This window comes from Cydia pomonella, chromosome 26 (genome assembly GCF_033807575.1).
Source record: "Cydia pomonella isolate Wapato2018A chromosome 26, ilCydPomo1, whole genome shotgun sequence".
Taxonomy (NCBI): domain Eukaryota; kingdom Metazoa; phylum Arthropoda; class Insecta; order Lepidoptera; family Tortricidae; genus Cydia; species Cydia pomonella.
The window spans coordinates 7,092,643-7,117,416 of record NC_084728.1 but is presented as its reverse complement, the minus strand read 5'-3'; the positions used below and the strand labels follow the sequence as shown (position 1 = coordinate 7,117,416).

General features: G+C 37.7%; 1 protein-coding gene across 3 annotated transcripts in view; it reads right to left on the bottom strand.

Annotated features, from left to right (window-relative positions):
* The window catches only part of LOC133531899 (uncharacterized), a 57,038-nt gene that overhangs the window by 31,956 nt on the left and 308 nt on the right, over nt 1-24,774 (bottom strand). The window contains exons 2-4 of one of the 3 annotated variants that reach the window (XM_061870310.1): nt 22,928-23,006; nt 22,259-22,356; nt 1,277-2,498 (exon numbers count right to left, since the gene is read on the bottom strand). In XM_061870310.1, the coding sequence (XP_061726294.1) occupies nt 1,277-1,307 (31 nt within the window). In that variant the 5' untranslated portion in view covers nt 1,308-2,498; nt 22,259-22,356; nt 22,928-23,006. Of the gene's footprint in view, nt 1-1,276; nt 3,510-22,258; nt 22,357-22,927; nt 23,247-24,774 lie in introns of those variants that run through there. The other 2 variants (XM_061870311.1, XM_061870312.1) reach the window with 2 other exon arrangements.

Sequence of the window (24,774 nt, the reverse complement as noted above, 5' to 3'; positions counted from 1 at the left end):
AGCCAAATTTTTTTTTATACTATGTCGGTGGCAAACAGGCATACTTTGCACATACAATTACATGAGATATATCTATGCCTGTAATTAGTTTATATGTATAGCTCCAGCTTATAAGACAAACGAAATGAACAAACAAAACAACAACATGTTTTGTATGAAAACTTTAATTCGCTGTATTTTCTATGGTATCTGAAGCTACATAAACTAATTACAGGCATAGATATACCTTATCAGTTCAAAGATTCAGAGCAATCTAGCTAGTTGTTTAAAAATAAGAGCGTAACTACGTATGTATGGAGAACCGAGCTTAAGATAAGATAAGATAATCATTTATTTCATTTCAAACTTAGTTGGTAAATACACAGTGGTCGAGTCCTCCTATTAGGTATGAAGTACCTGTGTCAGGAGACCTCGCTCTTCCAGATTACAGATTTAGATCTACACTAAGAGAAGTTTTGATATTAACATTATAAAGTTGATAAAGTTTCCAAAATTTACATTTGATTATATATTACTTATTCTTTAAAATATATATATATATATATACATACTTTTTTCTTATCTATTTTAGGCTAAGTGTATAGCTTAAATATTATAGGACATTATTACACAAATTGACTAAGTCCCACAGTAAGCTCAATAAGGCTTGTATTGAGGGTACTTAGACAACGATATATATAATATATAAATATTTATAAATAACACCCATGACTCAGGAACAAATATCCATGCTCATCACACGAATAAATGCCCTCGCCAGGATTTGAACCCGGGACCATCAGCTTCGTAGGCAGGGTCACTACCCACTAGGCCAGACCGGTCGTCAATCGAGCTTGCTTCGGACTTTTATAACTGAACACTATTTTTGGCGCCAAAACAGCGTGGCTCCGTTGAAAGTGTTGAAACTGGTCTTGTGTCGGATTTGGAAGTTTGCCCCGGAACCGGCACGCACACCACAAAACAGTTGAAGTAAATAAACAAATATTATAGGGACATTATTACACAAATTGACTAAGTCCCACAGTAAGCTCAATAAGGCTTGTGTTGAGGGTACTTAGACAACGATATATACAATATATAAATATTTATAAATACTTAAATACATAGAAAACATCCATAACTCAGGAACAAATATCTGTGCTCATCTCTCAAATAAAGGCCCAAAGGTTTCGAACCCAAGACTATCGGCTTCATAGGCGTCCGGCAGACCGATCGTCGTGTGAATTGCAAATAAACATGACATAACAAATGAACAAAATTACCAAAATGGCGTTACCTTTCCCTGTCAGCTCGGAGAACTCACTCATCAGCTTCGATTTAGATGCTTCCCAAGGTTTTCTGTAAAAAGAACACAGAATTTGTCATACCATAGAGTAAACACGCATGTTTACTCTTAATAGTCCACTAATGCGATATAACACCACGAAATATACACCGTGGACTCAAATAATCCAACAGATTTTAAAGGTGTATAGGGACCGTGCGCGTTGGAGGGTCTGCCATCTTGTGGCCTGAATCGGAACCATAAACATGTACATTTAAACGTCACGTGTTTTCTTGTGCATAGTAAGTGCTGCCATCTTGTGGGCTACATCGGAACAATAAACATCACATTTACGCCTCGCGCCAAAAATCTGACGGGTCCTGTGCTGCCTCCTACAGTTCATGCACGCTTCCTATTCTTGCCCGCTTTTAGAGACTAAAATGTCATATGTGACGTTATCTATGAAAAGGGACCTTATTGTCGATGGCGCTTCCAACGTCATAAACGATGCTCCGATACAAATACAACGCTGCGCGACGCAGTGCGGCGTAAGCGCCATCGACAATAAGGTCCCTTTTCATAGATAATGCCATATATAGTAACATTAGTAAACACCCCTATAATGGAACAGGCATCAGTAATGGGATGGTATAGACAAATCCTGTAAAACAAGTATTTACCGTCAGTTTTCAATCGCTGGCAACATTTAACCATAAACAAGAGTCAAAGAGTTGCTTAAGTTAAATTTTTCATTGATATTTGTTAGTTTGAAAATTAATGGCGCCATACATCCCATGACTGGAGCAAAAAACCATAGTTTTAATTGGTTAATAATATTGAAAACAATTGCAGTAGCTTTCATTAAATACATAGAAAACATAAAGGACAAATTGGACATTCAACTTTTAAAGCATAAAGCCGTAGAAATTTTACAGATGTCGGTGAAATATTAGAAATACTCCAAATTTTCTCTTAAATGTTCCATGATTGGTGCCGTTAACATACAAACTAACTAAAAAAAACATACAAAGTTAACATACAAATAATAATGATGATATACCTCTCGTTGGCATTGACAGCATCGTTGCTCCGTCTCTCTCTAGTCTCTGTCAGATCAGTTATCAATGAAGGAGAGCAGATGCACTTCAGCACCAGGATCAAAGAGAGGGTACCAACGGCCACGATCAGAGCCATCATGAGTTTTGGAGATTCTGAGGCGAGGAGCTTCTTCAGACTGAAATATAATCGGTTCGGTGAGGTAAAAGTTTGAAATGGCGGCCACTTTTGCCGATTTACTTATTATGATTGAGAATACAGTGAAACCTAGATAGGACGAATCTGCCAACTCCAAAAAGTTCGTGTTTACGAGTTTTCATCTTATAGAGAGTATCGACTTAGAGAGGTTAATTATAGGCTTTTTTGTCTTAAAAAGATTTCGAGTTACAGAGGTAAAAAAAGGAATAAAAATTTCGTATTAGAGGAGTAATAATGCAGACGCGTAAAGTACGTTCTTATTATTTTCTTCAAGTTAGTTTTGTTCATAAATTTAATAATTTCGAGATATAGAGGTGATAAAAGAATAAATCTATTTTTCGAGTTACAGAGGTCAAATTTTATATTTCGAGTTATGGAGGTAAAAACTAATCACTTTCGCAAAACCTACGTCAAATCTTGGGATGATTTGTCAAGCGGACCCCAGGCTCCCATGAGCCGTGGCAAAATGCCAGGACAACCCGAGGAAGGAGGTAAAATTTGTACTGACTATCCATGAAGGGAATCGTTGGTAACTTCGTTTTGACCCTTTTCCAGGCCGCACCAATATACAAGGTTTTCCCAAAAAAGCCAAATATATTCCAATTGTCCAGCTTTGATGATCCATTTGAAGACAAGTAACATTTCCTGAAAGTGCAATCTAATTTGAACCTTAAATCGGAATGCTAAAGTTGAAATTCTAATGGCGCGTATGTGGTTGATAAATCGTACTATGCCTGGAAAAGGGTTATGAGGTTAAATATTTCGAGTTACGGAGGTATTGGGCTTCGAAGGGAAAAGGATAGCATTTTATTTCGTGTTAACGAGGATTTTTATTTATCGAGGTTAAAGTTAGCGAGGTTCCACTATATTTTTACGAATCTAGGACAGCAAATGCATTTCAACACAAGAGTTTTACGATTCAACGAATACTCAATGTAATTAAAACAAAAAGACGATTTGACACTTGACGGTCACGCTAGCGCCTGCATAAACTTGATCGCAGTCCATCTCGCTCGCACTGATGTGGCGCGATCAAGAATGCGATGGAGTTTACGCAGCAGAATAAATGTCAAGTATGAACTCAGTTATCTCGTGGTAGGCGTAGAGATGTTGAAGATGTGACGGTCTGGCGTCCGGCAACGAAATGAGATAACGGTGTTTACGAGTATAGTGATCCACTGTGTCCCATGGTACTTATGAGCATGAAGTGAACTAGGACGTATCATCTGTATTCTCGGCTGGCTTATTCTTGCCGTTGGTCGTCTGCTTACCCCCATCAGTAGTGTAATCGATCGATATGTCTGGCAACATCGCGCGACACGTGTCACTAATGTGTGTCGTAAGCAGTGATCAGAATAGGCAGTCTATGGGCCTCCGCTATCTGACGCGGACGCCCGCCGCGTGCGCACGCTCGCGGGTCCTGAGGGCCTACCGCGAACCACGTTCGACGTGTTGCCTCTCTGTCGCACTTGTGAATTCGTACGTAAGTGTGACAGGGAGGACAGTTAGCGCTGTTCATACAATTTCTTATGAGACGGGGCGTCCGTTCCGGATAATCCGCATCAGCTAGCGGAGGCCCTAAATACCTAAACTTGGTAAAACAAAGTCATAAAGGGACTAAAGTCCCGGAAACGCACTAAGCAAATAATATTGTTACAAATACTATAAATAACAATGCATTCCTCGTTTTTGTCCAATACAATTAATACAATACTTAATAGGTGTAAAATAAAATAACTTTTTTTTGCAAACGAGGTACCAAACACCCTGTTTTCACGTTCTGCTTTTCACTGAACATTCAAAACGCTTAGTACGTGGCGTATTTTATTTTGAGCAGTATATATAAAGAGTTGGAAAAAAATGCTTGTCTTATTTTACGCCTGTTTATTGTATTAGACAAGTCATAAGTCGTGCGATGTCACCAGTATGTCAGGCGAAGTATTGCGAAGTCGGACGACTTCATCTGACGTCGATAACCACTTAAGAGGAATTCCTAGTTGCGATTTTTCCATACAAACGCTCTCGACTGATTCCTCCCTGGATTTTTAACCTAGAGCAGTGATTTTTTCAAATAAGATCAATATCATCAATATCTGTGCCGCTATGTTTTGCTTTTTTGGATTATTTTATTTTGAAGAAAGATACAGCGCCTCGAAAATCGCAAAAACAGCTAAATTGAATTGGCTGTAAAAAAAGGCACAGTATACAAATATGACAAAAAATATCCAAAAAATCAAAACATAGCGGCATAGATTATTTCTTCCTCTTGCAATTTCCAAAATTTCATAATGATTAGTTGCGTTTTGGAGGAGGAAACAGTCGAGAGCGAAACCTCGATTTTTGAGTTTTTTGCGAGTGAATTTCGGCCCGAGCTGCAGTTGTCCTTATCGCACGAATTGGAGGCGGAGACAGTTTCTAAATATACGTACACAGAAGGAATAGTGATGGGCATAACATCCTTATTGGGGATTGCAGAACCGGTACTGTTTTAAAGAACCGGGATTTCACGGTACTTTCGGAACTGGTCTAATTATTTCATTATTTTAAATAAAACGACAGCATTTTGCGATTTGACCACCTTTCGTATTATAATTTAATAATCACATTTTATTTTATAACGTAGTAGGCAATTTTTTTTTGAAATATAGTATTTTACATTGCTCACACTTGTGCGTCACAAGTAAAAGATGACTACTTTGATGTTTGCCACTAGATAGCAAATTTAATGAAATTACATTGACGAGGGGATTTATATATAAGTATCGCAGTCGTATTGTATAATCCGCCGTATTACATTACGGCTAGCCGATATCAAAATAAGGGCCATTTTGAAATGCGGCGGTTCAACGATTAAGGTATGTTGGGTAAATACCGGATGCGGGTGAAGAACGTAGGACATTCATTTCCCCCTAATTTGGCTTTATTTTTTAATGTTGACAACATTGTGTAAGACGCCATTTCATTGCGCCTCGACTGTCAGTGTCCCCGCGTCGCTCAGGGAGTCGGGCTTGTGCTATGTGCAATCACAGAGAGCAAGGTAAATTTCGCGAATTCTTCCTTCTATCCGATCTTCGCTCTGTAATTTATTTTGCGTATTGTGATGAAACTGTGTTTGTTTTTGTAATTGTGTTAACAGACCTAGCACTGCTGTAGACCGATATCCGATCTTGACCCTTCCAGGTAAAGATTGGACCAGAAACAATCAGATCTTTACCTATTTAAAAAACAGCAGCTTTACAACTTTAAATTTTCTTCAATTTACCTACTGACCTTAATTATCACATTTATTGTTTTCTTGATCACACTTTCGTACCATTATTTTTATCCAGTACCACTACCAGCGCGACGGTTACTGACAATGTAATTTTTTTAATTTCCGCAACCCAAAGGTTGCCTTTTAGCGATAAGCCCGCATGTTGTTTACCTGTGCTTATGTGTATGTTTTCTTTTGTATTGTTTTCTTTTATTGAGGTGTGCAATAAAGAGTATTTATATTGTATAGGGATGATGATACATGTTGAAATTTATAACAAAATCGAGTAAAATAGATAGCAAATGAGCAATTTTTCGCAATAAAGTACCTACACATACGGATGCATATGTAGATGTGCACGCATACATACATTGCTAGTTTCGGATACAAAATAGAGATAGGGCTTCGAAATTAGTTTCCTTAAAATGCTTCAAGAGGGCTCTCTTTTCCTATATATTTAATTATTTACTTTACTCTTTACATACGATCCTTACATATTATCAAAAAAAAAGATTGTATATCAACTATATATTGCAAAATTAAACCAACAAAATCGCAATTTTAATTATTTTCCATACTTCAAGATGGGCTCTCAGTGACCTTGACCTTTTTAAAGAACTACTTAGTCTTTTTGATTTTTAAGTTTGATTCTTATTTTTTTGGCGACCTTCATTAAAAATGACTTGGCACAATTATTTTTTATTTTGATTTTTGTCCCTCCTACTTAAGTACTTAATATCTTCCAGTACATTCCATTCAATAAACAATACATTTACACTTTCCCTAAACCTGTACAGTTCACGAAATCTTAAATTGTCAAAACTTCGCAACGTATCTATTATTTTAGTGGTTTTTTTTATTACTTCGGGTAAACCTTACAATACGAGGTTTCTTAGTACATTGTTTACTTATCAAATTGCCTTATGACATAGGTATCAAAGTTTGAGAGCCACAATTTTACCAATTTTTGTATCAGGGTTAAGATCGGATACAAAAGGGTAGACACCGGACCTATTTCTTTGTGATACCTTATTCTCTTTCCATTAGAAGCAACTTTTTTTCACCATCCAATGTTCTCCTTTGATGGCAAAACACTCGTTACCCTAAAAAAAAGTATGTCTCATCTTTACACAGGTACAAAACTAAAACCATTCTATATTGGAGATTACCAAAATTCAGGCCGAATCTACGGTTATTATTTAACGATTCGCTACGTACTTCAAGAATCTGTCACGTGTTGAGATCTCGAAAAAACATTTTTTCACGAGTTCTCTCAATTGGTCCCAAGATTGTCCGGCATTATCCCAACATACTTTACCCAGATTGTCATTGCGATACGTTCTTCAATAAGGCGGCCCAAGTTTAGCCCCATCGTACTACAAGTTAAATAGATTGTAGTTTAACCATAGGTATATTTATACCTACTTACAAAATTTCACAACACACCATGATCACTCCCAACTTACTGATACGGATAGGTACAGTCAAGTGTAAAAATATGGGTGTACACATCTTACTCAAAAATATGTCCCATAGCATCTTATTCCAGTGTAATAAGAGCGTAGTACCATATTTATGAGATGATTCTTTCGATACATATTTATGCACTTGACTGTACAACGACAACCGAAGCTGAGACATAATTATTTTTTGCAGTTTTTACCTATATGGTAATTAATATCAATCAATCAATCAATCATTTATTATTTCGTCATCATAGGTGTAAAATACATTTAGTATAGGTGATAGGGTATTTGGTATTAGGGTGTAATAGATACAGTATAATATGAAAATGAAAAACAATATTACGTGGTAACAACAAAAACAACTTGCGTCGGGCAGCGCAGAATAAATTCCGTCTGACTCGCGGGCGATGTCGACGGAACGGCGCGCAATGAGCGAGCGCACGAGTCTCGCGTCTGTGTGCGCGCACTCACACTTAGATAGCTCCGGCTCCCGCCCACCGCAGCGCGACAGAAACATAGCTTCAAAAATTCGAGATTTGAAAAGTTGCTCAGCTAGGAATTGCTCTTAAAGTCTCGAACGTCAAGTAAAATCGCTCGACTTCCGACTACGCTTGACTTGTCGCCGATACATATCGAGGGACAATCGTCCCCTGGTATTGTTTATTATTATTGTTTATTATTCAAAAAAAAAACATTGTAATTACAGCGTTCGCCAATACATTACAATCTTAATATTAACCATTATTACTTAACCTAATATGTAAAATCACTACATTAGACTACTTAATTAATACTGCGATACAAATATTTGTTTACATTTTTGTATAAGTTGTGACCACTTGAATGCGAACACATCAATGTGCGGTGCCACATTAAGCACAGAGTTGAGCAGCGTGAGTGCGGTGTGTAGCGGCGCCTGGCGCAGCAGCCCGCTGCGCGCGGGCGGCGCTGCCAGCAGCGGCGCGCTGCGCAGACGCCTGCGCGCATCAGGTGCATATAGTCTTACCACCTCACTGACCAAGTCTACACAATCCACCCTATTATGAATGACGCCTAGGGCGAGCTTCACCACTGCTAGGTATCGTCTGGTTTCTAGTGATTCGTACCCTAGCATGCCTAGCAGAAAACGCGTCGGGTACATGTAGGGATAATATGTAAATTGTTTTTTGTATAAGTGACGTAAGTACCTTTTCTGAACCCTTTCGAGTAAAAGTATATAAGAATTTTCGTGAGGTGTCCAAACTGTTGCACCCGTTTCTAATACACTCCGAACGAGAGCCGAATATAGAGCGCGCAGAGCCATGGGCGAAAATGGCTGAGAATTACGCAGTACGAATCCAAGTTTTTGAGCCGCCCTCTTAGCGACATTTATCACATGTTCGCGGAACGTTAATTGTTGGTCAAACAATACCCCCAGGTCTCTTACCGAGCTTACGCGTGTAATGGCGCTGTCGCTTAAAGTATATTGGCATATAATTGGCTGAGACGAACGAGTGAATGACATTACTTCACATTTTTTTAAATTAAATGTCAACGCATTAAGCACACTCCATCTATACATCGCATTGATGTCGTCTTGTAACTCCTTACAGTCTGCTCCATTCTTTATGACCTTTACAATTTTAACATCATCTGCAAACGTGAGAACTTTACTATGACGCGCTACTGTTGGCAGATCATTTATTAGAATATTAAAAAGCAACGGGCCCAAATTCGACCCTTGACTTATACCCGAGAGCGTCACGTATGCATCTGATAGAAAAGGTCCGTACTTCACAAATTGCGTTCTATCGCCGAGGTAACTTGAGAAAAGTCGTAGCAATCTAGGTGCAAAACCCATAGAACCCAATTTGGTTAGCAATATATCATTATCCACTCTGTCGAATGCCTTTTGAAAGTCCAAATATATGACGTCCACTTGGTTTCTTTTGTCAACTTCGTAAGACATTAAACTGAGTAAACTAACCAGATTGGTTGCAACTGACCGCCTAGGAAGGAATGCGTGCTGCGCGCTCGTAATGTGCGGTAAGCATTGAGGTAATATAAGTGCATGCAGCGTCATCTCAAATACTTTAGCAAGAGAGCATAATATCGCAACCGGTCTATAATTTTCAACTTGGGTCTTAGGCCCTGTTTTTGGGATAGGTGTGACTCGAGATTGTTTCCAGCACTTAGGGTAAACTCCGGTCGATAGAATTATGTTAAATATAAACCTAATTGGTTCGCACAGATAGTCAGCACATCCCTTTATGACATAAGGCGGTATGGCATCCGGCCCTGGGGACGTATTAGACCTTAGTTTTTTATTGCTTTTTGGACATCATTCGTACTGAACGTCGATACGTGCCTTGATTGATACTCGATTTCACCACGAGTAACTTTAGTTTCGATGCCTCCTCGTGAACGCAAGCTGTTAACATATTGCCAAAATTTTGCTGGGTCACTACATAGTCGATTTGACATATTTGTAACAAACAAATCATATGCGGCTTTGATATCCCGTTTTATTTTGGACCGTAGTAATTTAAACTCTGTTTGTAAAGACGCTTTGTTACAAATTTTCCATAAACGATGAACTCTTGCCTTACGCTCTATATCTCGAATTATCTGCTTTGTATAATAAACTGGATATACTCTACAATTTGAACTCTTCCTAATTTTCTTTGGAAAACACATATTGAAAAAATTATATATAGACTCGTTGAAAAAGTTAACTGCTTCATTAGGGTCTCTAATCTCATACAAATTATTCCATTCCGCGCTTTTTATAAGGTCGTACAATGCAGCGAAGTCGCCCTTTTTGTAGTCCCAGTCACGATCGCCGCTAATATTCGACGGAGGCATAAGCTTATATTTTTCCCGAAAAATATTATATTCGATGCACACAAATAGCGGTGGGTGATGCCCGTCTACTGTAGACAGTTCCTCCCCCTCCTCTGCGCAGCGTACTTCCACTGCTCCGCTCAACTCTGGGCTTGTTAATACTAGGGCTCGCGGTCGGATCCGTGTTTCGTTTACACGTTCCGAATACCCGTTTCCGAATAATAAGTAAACGGTTTTCTGGCCCGCTCCACACGTGTAATTAAGAAACGTGTAATTAAGAGCCGTTTTCACGGATAAACGGGTATTCGAAGAAACGGATCTTATTTACCCGTGGCTCCGGAAACGTCCTTGACGAGTAGCAAAGGAACGGACCGGCGTACGTAAGAGCTACAAATTATTAGACAAAAGATTCATGACGTTTATGCCATATTTAACCTTATTCCGTGGTTCATAGAGTCGAAATTCAATAAACGGTTTATTTGCAAAACCGTTTTCTGAGCAGAGGGCCTACCGCGAACCACGTTCGACGTGTTGCCGCCCCGTCACACTTACGTAAAATTTTATAAGTGCGACAGAGAGGCAACACGACGAACGTGGTTCGCGGTAGGTCCTCTGTTAGTTTTTGCTTGCAATGTTTTAAGTTGCAATAAGTACGAGTAGAAAATTAGAAATACTGTATAGTGCTACCATAGTAGTATTTTATATAAAAGTTCAAATACTAAAACTTTATTGTTTATTATATAACTTGATAGCAATAAATATAAAGTGCTAGTAATAAAAAATAAAATCAATAAAGACTGTACACGATAAAATCTGCCAAGTGCTTGATCTGGTATTCTTTTTACCAACTGAACATTTTAAACAGTTATATTTTTAATAATCTGTAGATACTGGATATTTTACGCTCTCTCAATGTTTCTTCTGCAGCAATTGAGTGGTTCCGCAGCTACTTGGATGGTCGTCGGCAACGAGTTAAAGTTGATAACTCTTCTTCTTCATCTTGGTGCAGTACTCTGGCCGGCGTCCCGCAGGGTGGTGTGCTGTCCCCCTTACTATTTTCTATCTTCATTAATTCTATTACTTCCAATCTCCTCTCTTCTTATCATCTCTATGCCGACGACCTCCAAATCTACTCACAAGGCCTGCTAGATGATTTACCACATCTTGTACATTCCATTAACACCGACCTAGAACGCATTTCTGAATGGGGCTCTTGCTATGGTTTAAAGGTTAATCCATCTAAAACTCAAGTAATTATCATTGGCAGCCCAAGAAGTATAGCAAGAGTCGATTTCGATGATTTGCCTGGGGTTCTGTTCGATGGGGTACTGATTCCTTTCTCTAACCAGGTCAAAAATCTGGGTGTAATCATTGATCGTACTCTTTCTTGGATTCCGCAGATCAGTGAGGTGAGCAGAAAGATCTTTGCTACGATTGGTTCCCTACGTCGACTTCGTAACTTCCTGCCTCTCGCCACTAAAATTGCGCTTGCTCAGTCTCTCCATCTGCCTATTTTGGACTATGCTGATATCTGCTATTTAGACCTTACTGAAGAGCAATTGAACAAACTCGAACGACTTCAAAACGTGTGCATTAGGTTCATTTTCGGGTTGCGCAAATTCGATCATATTTCAAGCTTTCGTTCGCAGCTCAAATGGTTACCCATCCGATTCCGTCGCAACACGCATATTCTTTCCCTCTTGTATGCCACTCTGTTCCACCCCAATACTCCGTGTTATCTTAAAGCCCGGTTTAAATTTCTTTCATCTCTTAGATGCTCTCAAAATCTGCTACTTGTTCCCCCTCCTTCCTCTTCAAAATTCTACAACAACTCTTTCAGTTTCCGTGCTGTCCGGCTGTGGAATAATCTACCCATTGATATTAGACGTGCTAAATCACTCCCCATTTTTAAAAACCTATTAAAAGAACATTATTTGTCTATTTCATGAAGGTCCTATACTCGTATTCTTTTAAACTCGTTGTCGTTGTTATGGCTTCCTTTGTCATTTATATATGTATATGTATATATATATATATATATGTATATATATATTTTTTGTATATAGTAATAATGTAGTCTATCTTAACTTTATATGTGTAGTATATGTATTATATTGTATTTTTACTACTTTTTTCTTTATTTTTATTTTTTTGCACCACCCGTTAACTTCGTTCGCCATCTCACTATCTGAAGGTTGTCTGGAAGAGATCGCTGTTTAGCGATAAGTCCGCCTGTTGTTACCTACCAATGTGTATATGTTATCAATTTCTGTATCTGTTTTTTATGTAGTGTGCAATAAAGAATTTTATTATTATTATTATTATTATTAGATATAAGTCCTATTGGGGTACCTATGTGGTAAAAATTCAATCAATTGTCAATCATATTACAATGTATGTGTGAGTTTTCTTGAATATACATTCGGTCAATATGAAATATATATTTTTATTTTTTAACTGACGTGAGCCTGACATCTTTGTCTTATTATAGTAAACCATGTAAAAATTATTAAATTATCATTTGTATAATGATCTGCCAATAATAAATGTACTTATAAATTGTATTGTAATTAATTTTGAACTTACGAAAAGTTTTACATATTATTATCATATAAAATGAACTTTATACGTTTAAGTGTACTAATAAATATAAGATGGCCCTTTTAGCCTAAAGCAATAAATGTCAAAATCAGAATTACCATAATGCGCAATGGTGGAGTCAATATAAATATTACTAAAAATCATAGACAACCTAACTATGTTTGTATTTTTATTATGTAATTCTTGTAGTCTTTAGTAGTTTGTGTCACAAGGGAGTAAAAAGACATATTTACGGCGTGGGTGTAAATTAAATCCTAAACGAAACGAAGAATTTTACAGTAAAACTCCAAGCCTAGCGAGGGACTCTAATCAAAGTGAGGGATTCAAATGTTAACAATCAAACTGGAAAAAAAAATCTAACATAAGACTCATACTGTTTTTCACATCGCCAATAGTCCGAGGCTGAAATGGTGCCTTTCATCTGAGTTAATTTTCACTCTCAACTCTAATTTTCATTTGGAATACAAGGAAAGTAAGATACATGTGTTTAAAAATATATAACTACTTAAGTACATATAAACTTTTATAGTCTTTCTTGAGGGTACTTACTTAGGGTATCGTTATTTATAGAATAAGAAGTTAAATATCAGAATGGAAATTGTACAACAAATCCGTTTAAAATTAATAAATTGCTTATCGTAAAAAAAAAACAACTACGAAAGAAAGACGCTAGTGCAGAAACGTACATTTTCTGCACACTTCTTAGAAAAACAACGACCCACTTTCAAAGCATGAGAAATGAAAAAGCCTTTTTAGGAATAGGTAATGTTATTTTTTTTTATAGGATCGGTCGAGTTCAGTAGGTAGATTAGATATAACAGAGGTCAAACAAAGGCTCAAAATTGACAATATTTACTAAAATTATTTACTTAATTCCATCGAATATCGTTAAAAACAAAAATGTATAAGTAGGTATATAAACAAATGATATCAATAGATTTCGTTAAATGTAGTGTATAATCAATAACAAACAATAACATAAATAGTTGTATTTCAAAAATAGGTAATCTTGGGGAACGTATGTAAAAAATATAATATCTTAGAACACAAAGTTTGGAAGTTTAATAAAAAAAAATTAATCATTAGTACGACTACGAGTAGACTATTGTTTAAATGATTACACAATAAAATTGAAATCAAAATGATATTCCTAAAAATTAAAAAATGCAATATCTTAAAACAATTATTAAAAAACAATCAAATGCTAGTATTAAGATTAATTTGAAAACAAATTACAATCAAATATATACCTAAGTAATAACATCTTGTAGCTCTCACTCTCGTCATAGAAAAATGCCTTTTAGTGTGGTGCGGCTACAAAACAATGGGATACATTTACTTTAATTTTTGCCGCTGCATCTGTTACAATTTTAATATATGCAGATATGTTTACCTTATTACAAGGACATAAAGCTCATAATTGGTTGTGACAGTTCTGATAACTGTTTGGGAACCTATTTGTTTTGGCGATATCGTACAATAGTACGGTCAAATTAACTCAAATTTCACTAAAGTCAGGAACTAATTCTAAGGACTAATAAAATCACTACGGATTGTTTTGTATGGGCTAAAAATCGAACTTTATACAATCATTACTAAATTCACCCCCCCGGAAAGGGGTGAAATCGGCTGAAAATAATGTAATGGTTGTAACTAAGAAGAGAAAAAAGGTGTACTCGGTGCAATTTGGCGTACGTTTTACAACACTTATATCTAAATTCGCACGTGTTATTTATGTTAATTTAAGCTACGGAACAGGTAAAAAAAAAACAACATACAAAAAAATCTATTTTGGCCATTGCGGGTCTGGGGAAAGTAATGTACTCGGTGCAAATTGAGTAAATAATTAGAAAAAATATCTAAATCCAATGTCAAATTCGCACCAGGGTGCGACACCCGGAAAGTAGTTTTTCATGTTTTACTGTCGTTGTACTTCGGGGGAAATTTTAATACTATTGGAAATTGATGCAATCATATTCATTTGATTTTGTTTACATTCGCACCCCATAAAAAATTGGCATTTTTATACGGAACATGCAGTTTTGTAATCAAGTACCAAAAACGTAGAGCAATAAATACACAGAAGCGACAAGCGCGTGATTAGTGGCAAGAGAAGGAACGCGCGTAGATGCACCGACGAAGCACGGCTCTTGAGGCACGAGTAGTTGCATGTACGTACTGCAAAAATAGTATGTTTTTTTTTTCTTTTATACTACGTCGGTGGCAAACAAGCATACGGCCCGCCTGATGGTAAGCAGTATCCGTAGCCTATGTACGCCTGCAACTCCAGAGGAGTTACATGCGCGTTGCCGACCCTAACCCCCTCCCGCCCCTCGTTGAGCTCTGGCAACCTTACTCACCGGCAGGAACACAACACTATGAGTAGGGTCTAGTGTTATTTGACTGCGATTTTCTGTAAAGTGGAGGTACTTCCCCAGTTGGGTTCTGCTCTAGATCTGGAATGACATCCGCTGTGCTGTGCCCTACCACACAGAGCGAGATGACATTCACAATGCCCATACCTCTCGTAAAAGGTTTCTGAGTATGCAGACAGACAGTCAACAAATTAAATACAGGTACGCTCAATGTTTGTTAAATTCGAAAAATCGCGTTTTTCCATATACTTACGAAAACGTTAGACTACTTAGTTCACTCAATGATTGTTTAAAACAATAGTTCCGTTTTAATGCCAGAAGAAAGATTTGTGCTCGTTGCCCGTCAAAAGTGTCAAACAAACTGTCTCGGAACAATCGCTGCGCGTAGGGTTTGAGATCCGGATATCCGAAATATCCGGATATCCGTCAACTATAAGATCCGGATCTAGCGGGTCATAAGATCCGGATATTACGGATCCGTTAAATATGGTTATTGACCTATAACCGAAAAAAAAATCTAATGAAATTTATGAATAATTTTGTCATTTAAATATAGTATTTTCATATATTTAAGCAATTCAAATACTAACAGCACATCAATTTTGATAAGTACATCATGTCACGCAGTAACTTTATACAATGAATGCGAATGTTGCTTAATGCAAACATTAGATCATTGGATATCCTGATGACTTGGGGCTATAGGCTCAAAACAAAAGCGACCTGGAGGCCAAGGCTAGGATAGTAGAGTAGGAAGGAGAGAAAATTGGTCTGATAATCAACCACTAGAATATCTCCAAATGAATAGGGCTAAGATGGTCGGCTCTTTATCATTTGTCATGAAGGGCATAGTGACAAGTGATAAAAATAGAACCATGCTGCCACCGCAGATCGAAAAGAAAAGACCTACCTAAAGTAATCGGGAAGAGGACTAAGAGGAGATAGATGTTCGAATCCAAAATGCCCTAAGATGCTCAGCAGCGCTTCACCGAGTTCTAGTATCCAAGCTGATCAGTAGACTGTCCATGATTCAAGTCTATAAGACAATAATTAGATTTTGATGAATGGCATCGGTAAGTATTACACTTGGACTCTGAATCAGAAAAAAAAGAACAAGTTCTTAGTTAAGAAGACGAAATTCTGGCGGAATATTCTGGGACCTATCAGAGATGAAGATAGAGAAGATGAAAGCGTAGGAAAAATAGGGAGCTAGAGTAGCTAGTTGCGGCACCCAATATAATTAGCGAGATTATAGCCGCACGACTTCGCAGACTTGGTCACTTGGAGTGGACGGGAGAGAATCGGGCTGTGAGAAGATAGGAGCGATGTAGCCCTAAAACGCCCTCGGAGTATCCAACTAGCGTGGAGTGGTGCAGAATAGAGCAGAGTGACGTTGTACTTGTGTCAAAGGCCAAGATTCTTTTTGGGTCACTGATCCAGTGAAGTAAGTAAGTATTGCTTTCATAGTTAGTATTTCATGACGAATGAACACGAGGTGAGGCATTGGATGTATTTCCAACTATGCACCAGCTAATCCAGATATAAATCCTCCTTATTAAGTACGGTTTTAGAGATAACATTATGTTAGCTATTATAATAATCAAGTAATCATTTAAAATTGGTTGGGATAATATCATTGTATTGTTATTTCTGTGTTATCTAAATCCGTTTATTCGGATATTTATTTTGGTGGATATTCGAATAATTAGAATATCACAATATTCTAATTGCAAACCCTACATATAGTAGTGACACAAATAGGTAATGTAAATACTGCGAGGAGGATCTTGTTTAGGAAATAATCGGACAGACAGACGGACATGACGAATCTATAAGGGTTCCGTTTTTTGCCATTTGGCTACGGAACCCTAAAAACAGAGGGATCGAGTATATTCCTTCAACAGGATGCTCTCTTACAGCATATAAAAAGGGCTTAACAGACCCACATTGGGACCAATTTACCTGAATAGCGACCCACAAATGCTAGATTCTTGCAACTAGGCTTGGCGAAAGAAAAATGATGGACCAGCGTACACCTTTTTGTAGAAAACCCTTCCTGATGCTAGTCTCAGCTGCAAGGAGCTATTGTCTTGCAAGTGCAAAGAACGCTGTACAAGGTGTGGGTGAGTAAAACACGGATTTAAATACACTATGCTTTGCGCATGCGAAGGTGCATGCTCTGGGCCAAAATATCTCGTTAAAAAAAAATTTGTTTAATTAGTGTGTAACTTTAATTAGCTAGATCTGGAGTAAATTACAATAAAACGATCTCAGTATTCTTAATTTTGATAATAATACTTTTATCGAAAATATTACTTTACTATAAATATCGTTCAGCAAGTTACCTTTACTTAAACATCATTTGCCTTGCAAATTGTATTGAAACAGCCATCCGACTCTTGGTGGTGTCATCCGGTATGGAACAAAAATAGTGTAATTTGCTTGTTTATAAACCGATTTTCAAAATTTTAATGGAATTTAATAGCTTACTAATGTAGCATTCATATCTTAATACAATGTTTTCCTGTAAAGTTACTAGTAAAGTTGATGAAAACAAAAAACGGATTTTTTTTCGGGAAAATTTTAAATAAAAATTAAAATTTCTCGCAAACTATGGTACTTACAAGGTCAAATGTAAAAACGATAATGTAGCGCATTTAATTTAGCTTTTTAAGACACCCCACACAAGCTTACATGTGATATACTTTCTGTGGTATACGCAATATTCTGAACACGGCACCGGCCATTTTGATGACGTCATAACTGGTGACTTAACCACGTTAGAAACTGTCTCCCGATGGTTTTTTTTGTCAAAATAATATGCTTAACAACATACTAAAATATGGTGCTGGTTTCATCAAAGGCACCTTTTGGGCCCTATATGACCCTAAGGGAAGCGCCTTCATACCTACTCGTATAAAATTTTTTTATACAATCAAACACATTTGAATAAGTAGTCGATAAAGCGGTCAAACACCGATAGATTATTAATATGTTGTAACATGACATCACTATTTTTGATCTCACATAGACAATTTACGCACAAACTTGCATTTCATTTCTGGTCGCACTTTTGAAGTTTGACAGTCGTTCTTAATATCCTATTTCTATGTATCCGGATCCGAAAAATTGTCGGATATTGCAAACCCTAGCTGCGCGCTGCGCTATCTCCCCGCCCCGCGCGCCCCGCGCCGCGTGCGGCCAACCACCTTCGCTTGCAGTTCGTTGCGATTAATTCTATTTAATTTTTGACAAACTTCCGGTAAAAAAAATCTATTTTTTATTTAGTGCAAATGTAGTGTCTTTAGATAAGTACCGTTTTTAAAATTTTCACGTCTCTCTTAATTTCCCCCGAAGCACAATGTACAAAATAATTAAAAATACATGTTCCATAATTTGCCCAGGCGTGCAAAGTTAACTGAATGTTTATAATGCTTTAAAAAGCTTAACTTGAGATTGCACCAACCGACTGACTTATCCTCGAGCCGCAATCGAAAAAAAAATTTTTTTTAGGGTACCATACATTGCACATCTTTTTAATTAAGATATACTATGCACCAAGGTGTTGTCTATACACTACTTAGCTTGAACCCAATAGCTTTTAATTTACTCCAAAATTACGGCACTTTATAGTTTATACCTAAAATTTAACGGTCTTCCGTACATAATAGAAACGGTGCAACTCGGGGGAAATAATCTAGTTGCGCCATCTAACGAATCCAAAAAAAGCACGACTACACGACTTACTTCCATACTTTTCGTTAACTTGACTATACTACAATAGGGTTTTCGAAAAACAATACGTTCTAAGAATCTAGTGAATGGAACTCCACCGGGCGGCAAACTGTGAAAGTGTCCCAAGTGAATATGAATGATTGCCAATTTTGAGATCTATCTTAATGTATTAAACAATATAATCGAAAGGTAAGAAAGGTAGCATGAGTCTTTAAGGTTATCGCGTGAAATTCTTCGTTTCGAATGCCGCTTGTGTGTGTATTTTTTTTGCATCATTGGCAGATTTGTTGTTTTCGCATAGCAGTAAATTGATAAAAATAACCACAAAGTAATTAATAATTATTTTCTTAACTGTTATTTTTAACTAATATACATAGGTAGTATTTGTCTGAATACATATTCTTCACGAAACTATTACACCAGTATATATAAAATTGAAATATAATATGTAATGATATTAGGTTAAAAACAATAATACTAAAAAAATAAGATACTAAACTAGGGCCGAATAGGTTTAAAATTAAAAATAATAGACAATATAGAATAGGGACACCTACTTCGATTTATATATAGTATAGTTGGCTAAATATGTAATATCCACCCAGTTAGAAACAATTAAAAAAAATTGTACGCCTAACAAGTTCATCTGAAGTCAACATTCAATAGTAGACCTTGTAAGCATTGGCTCAAACTGTTTCGGATCCGTTCGGGCCGGTCTTAAGTACACGTTTAAACGGAGATACGTATCTGAGAAACGTTTCTTGGGAACGGTTCTTGGAGACGGATCCGGATCCCGGCGGTTCCGTTTAAACCGTGTTCTTAGCACCGCCGGGCTTAAGAACACGGGTATCCGTTTCGGCGTGTAACACGGATACCGGGAGCCCTAGTTAATACCGCATCCAGAATTCTGTTATTCATATTAGTTACATCATTGTACTTAATTAAATCACAAACAGTTAGGAAGTAATTATACATTAATAAAACATTATTACTGGCACTGTGGTAGTTGAGATCCCCAAATACAACTAGTTTCTTACTACTGTGTTTTTCACTAAACGCCTCGACTTTGTCAAACCAATCTAAATACACTTGGTCAGACACATTGGGCGGAATATAAACGACACAGATGTAAATAGATTGGCCATGCAATTGAAATTTCGCCCACAAATCTTCTCCACTAGTCGTTTCGAAATCCTTAATTCGTTCCAGCTGTATAGGTGGGCGTGCAGCCAGCAGGACCCCACCGCCATTGCGACCGTTGCTCCGGTCACGTCGCAGTATTTTCCAATTTCCATTGGATAACTCGGCGTCATCCACAGATTCGTTCAAATTCGTCTCTGTTATAGCCAATAACAGTAGTTCATCCGATGCCAACGCTAGTTGTGTTCTCCAATTATAGAGCTTGGATCTTAACCCACGAACATTTTGGTAGTAGGCGTTTAATGTAAAGTTTGCCTTGTTAGACGGTTTATTCTGATTATTTACGCACTTGATGCTATTGTTGCTCGGGTTGGGGTTTCGGCTTTTTGGCTCGAAAGCTTCGAAAGTTCTGCTTCCATGGTTTTATGCAGATATCTTTGGGCCAATTACCTGGTGCCAGCACTGCTTGGACTAATGTAGATGGCACACCCAGTTTAAACGATGCGTATTCGCCTCGCGCTTTCAGTGGTTCAGCTATACATGAGTCATTTCCAATAGTATTTTTCAAATGTTCTAGTACTTGTACGGCTGTCGTTCCCTTCTTTACGTAAAACAAGTGCAAATAGTTTATTCGCTCCGAAGCTTGCAGTCCTGACACAGTAGGTTCAGCTGTTCCTGTCAATACGCCAGTCCTCGATCCTCTTGCGCGCCTCAGCTCTACGTTAGCCTCGGGCTCTTGGTGCAAAAGACTGGTTTTCTCTAGTCCTGCAGGCATCGGCGGATTAACCGACGTTGACAGCTGCTGCACGTTGTTTCCACTTGCAGGTTTCGCATACATATTGGCATTAGGTTGTTGCTCGACTTGTGTAGAGTTTGACGAGTGTGACTCACCAGTGCCGGCGCAGTTTGACGCGGACAATATCCCTGAATTTTCTACAGCGGGCACGTAGGCTGCACTGGAATTACAGTCTCCAAATGCTACCAACGAGTTCCACGAGTTCAATGAGTTCAGTTTTTCTTCAATGTCCGCGACTCTTCCTTCGATTGCCGTCATCCTAGTTTTCAATTGCGTCACTTGTTGTACTAGTGGCTCAAGTTGACTTGCAACTGCTTTGCTAACTAAAAACGTCAGGCACTCGTCCAAGCAGTATTGCAGCTCTTCCCTAACAAGAATTCGGATATTGTCTAAGCACACCGAGTTATCCTGGGCATTGTTTTGTGGCTGTGGACGACGGAAAGTTACATGTTGTGATCTCGTCGAGTGTTTCAGAAAACAGCAGTCCATGGATTCATCGGCATGCACTGAATGCTCGGTATGATTAAAACTGAATTCCGATGCTCGTATTGGTGTATTTGTGTTGTCTCCTCTCTTTGCCTGACGACAGACGCAGCCCGGGCATATCCAAATTTTTCTCCGTTCTGTCGTCAACGTGTCATACAGATCCTCTGCGACATTAGCACACACCAAGTCATATATGTCCATACAGGTCAGGCATTGTAAAAGGCGTTGGTCCACGATGGCACTGTGACAACCGGAACAAGCAATAGGTGTAGTTTGCGTAGTCATTTTGATGTTGATATATTTTTCTACAGCTTAAAAGCAATGATTAACAAGCAGACGTATAAAGAAAGACGGGCTGTCGAAAGCTGTTGTTATTATTGTAGCCGCGCCGATGTAGCGTTATGACTCACCGATAGCGCTCGTTGGTCGTAGGCTCGCTTCGTGCGCGCTATGTTCACCACCGATGATTGCCGAGATGCGTAGCAATAGATTGTAGCCGATGCGCGCGTAGATGTAGAGCGTAGCACTGTTTCGTAGCTGATGTGCGTAGTCGCGGTGACGTCACAACTCCTTGCCTTTCTAAGTTTCGCTTACTGCAGTCCAACGATCGTGGTCCAGCGGCGTGTGTGGCGGCTTGCTAATTCGCCCACCCCGGTTCGATCCCCGGCAGCGGAGGTGACGAAGCCTAGCCGTCCTCTTCTAAGAACGCCTACTGGGTGGAGTCCTCAGGCAAGCGCTTCCTAAGAGTGACAAGGAATCGCGAGCAGCACTCCACAACCAATCACAATTAACATAATTATTTAAAAAAGCACAGTTTCAAAGCAGCAATTTACACGTCCGCTCGCGACGAGTGCGGGAGAGATGTGTGTGGTGGTATGATGGTATGATGATGGTGTGTGTGGTATACACCAGGGGACGATACTGGATATACAAGTGATGTACTGTGTCCCACATGGTGAACGAGAACGTGTCATCTGCGTTCTTGGCCAACTTGTTGTTGTTGTTGTTCGTCTGCATACACTCTAGAATTCACAAGTGGTCCACTGTGTCCCACATGGTACTTACGAGCATGAGGTGAACGAGAACGTATCATCTGGGTTCTTGGGTGGTTTGTTGTTGTTGTTGATGTTGCTCGTCTGCATACCCGCGTCAGTGCATTCACACTAAAAATTATGTAAGTACGTAAGTAAATATTCTTTATTGCACCAACAATTATACATTTTATATAAATGTAAACCTACAAATAAATTTTAAAGGAAAATAGAACCAGGTAATAACAGACGGTCTTATCGCTAAAAAATTAAGATGAAATTAAGCGAAGCAAAATTTTTACCTAAGTGTCATAATATGATATCGATACGAAAACAATATCGATACCTCGTAAGTATACCGAGGCAAGTGACAATTTTGTGATTTTACGTTTATTACTTTTTTACGAGTGTGATTAATACACCAATATTTACTTACTGCTGATATTTCATGCTGAATTTCATATTAGTTTTGGAAATAAAGTGACGTATATGCGACGTTATCTATGAAAAGGGACCTTATTGTCCACATAGATATAGATGCAACTAACATCATTTTTTAACACACTTGCTAAAATCGGCGTTTTTATTTTTTTGGCTCATAATCCTAGATATTAAACACGCGTGTTTTTTTAGCTAAAGCTTGTCCCAAAAATGAAATTTTTGCCAATTTTTTTTTAAGCGAAGAAAAACTGATTACACTTACTGGTAGTTGCTGTTTTGCTTGAGCTGGTAATGTCGGTGACTTCTTTTTCTTAACTTTCACAAGATTCACTGTTTCTGAGCTGGAACAAACCAAGCACGTACTCAAATTAAGAGGGCGCGTAATAGTAGTTTATGTTACTGCTACATAATAAAAGGCATTAAAATACACGAGTGTGGGTTTAAGAAACGAACGAAGTGAGTAACAGTTGCAATAATAAAAGAGCCAATCAACTTTTTAATGTTTGTTATTTAAAAACCGACGACGCGTTGACCCATATTGTCATCTTGTTAAGGGTTAGATTTGACAAATCTGTGCGTCATCGTGGTCAAGTGCGAAAAATAGGAAATTCAAATTCGAAATAAAAAATACATGTTATGCTTTAAATATGATCAGCAATACACTATCAAAATATTTCGGGTCCCTCGTGAAACACCGTGTATAAATAAGGTCTACTGTGAGTAATAAATAACAATTTCGTGTTAAAATCAGTTTTGATATCAAGAGTGACTCAGGAGACACTAGAGGATTAGCAAACGAACAGAGTCAAAAAAGTTGATTGACTGAAATACGGATTTTTCCCTTTTGTTCTATATAGGTAACTATTAAATCTCTTACGAAAGTGGACGACCGTGCGAAATCCATCTTTCCATACGAACGTAGTCCTCATTTTCCTCCCTGGATATTAAGAAAATTTAAAATATATTGTCACCATTTGACGTATCAACCACATCTATGGTTTAAGACATTTATTATCTCATAAAGAATTTACAAAATTCACTTTCATGAGATACACTTATATAACAATACTTTTAAGACTAGCGAGCACTATTTAATTTTATAAAGATTAATACGAGTATAAATTCTACATATAAGGTTTTGTTATGCATGGTAAAGTGGGTAGGAATAGGAATCGGCAGCTTAGAGGACAATTTACTTCGACCGTCCTGTTCAGATGCGTCACAGCGTAGATAACGAACAAGTCGTGTGAATACAAATGTTCACGAGTTATAATGTAAGTAGCATGGATGGATGCGGCATAGCTGTGCACACTACAGATGTGATAAAAATATTTGAATTAAAGGTAATGAACTTATTTATAGTCATTTTTGTTATTTCGTTTTAATATTATTTATTATTAATTATTTAAAGTTATTATTTTTATTATTTAATATTAGTTTTTATGTATTTACTTATTGTTAACTATAATAGTTGAAATTACTGTACTAATTATAAGAAGATTTTAGATACATTCTATAATTATTTATAGATTTATAATTTTTTTTTAAATATTATCAATCAATATTTGGGTAATTTATCTGATTTGCCCTTTTTTATCTAATTTAATTATTATACTTAATATAACAATTAACTAGCTTATTATTATTATTGCCATCTATACCTCGCCATTTGATTTTTTGGGCTTCCGTACCGAAAGGGTAAAACTCCGCTGTTCGTCCGTCCGTCCGTCTGTCACCAGGCTGTATCTCATGAACCGTGATAGCTAGACAGTTGAAATTTTCACAGATGATTTATTTCTGTTGCCGCTATAACAACAAATACTAAGAAGTACGGAACCGTCGGTGGGCGAGCCCCGACTCGCATTTGTCCGGTTTTTTTTTTAATTTGTATGGAATTTGTTTCGTCCGCCCCTAATTCTTATAATAATTAAAAAACCGAAAAAGCCAAACGCTGGGCATGGCTATGGTTAATGTACATCAAATAATGTAATAGTTATTTACGATAAAAGTGCGAAAAATAGGAAATTCGTAAATTCGTATTCGTAACGAGTGGCGAAAAATTAAAACACGACCGACGGGAGTGTTTTAAATCGACACGGAGTTACGAAT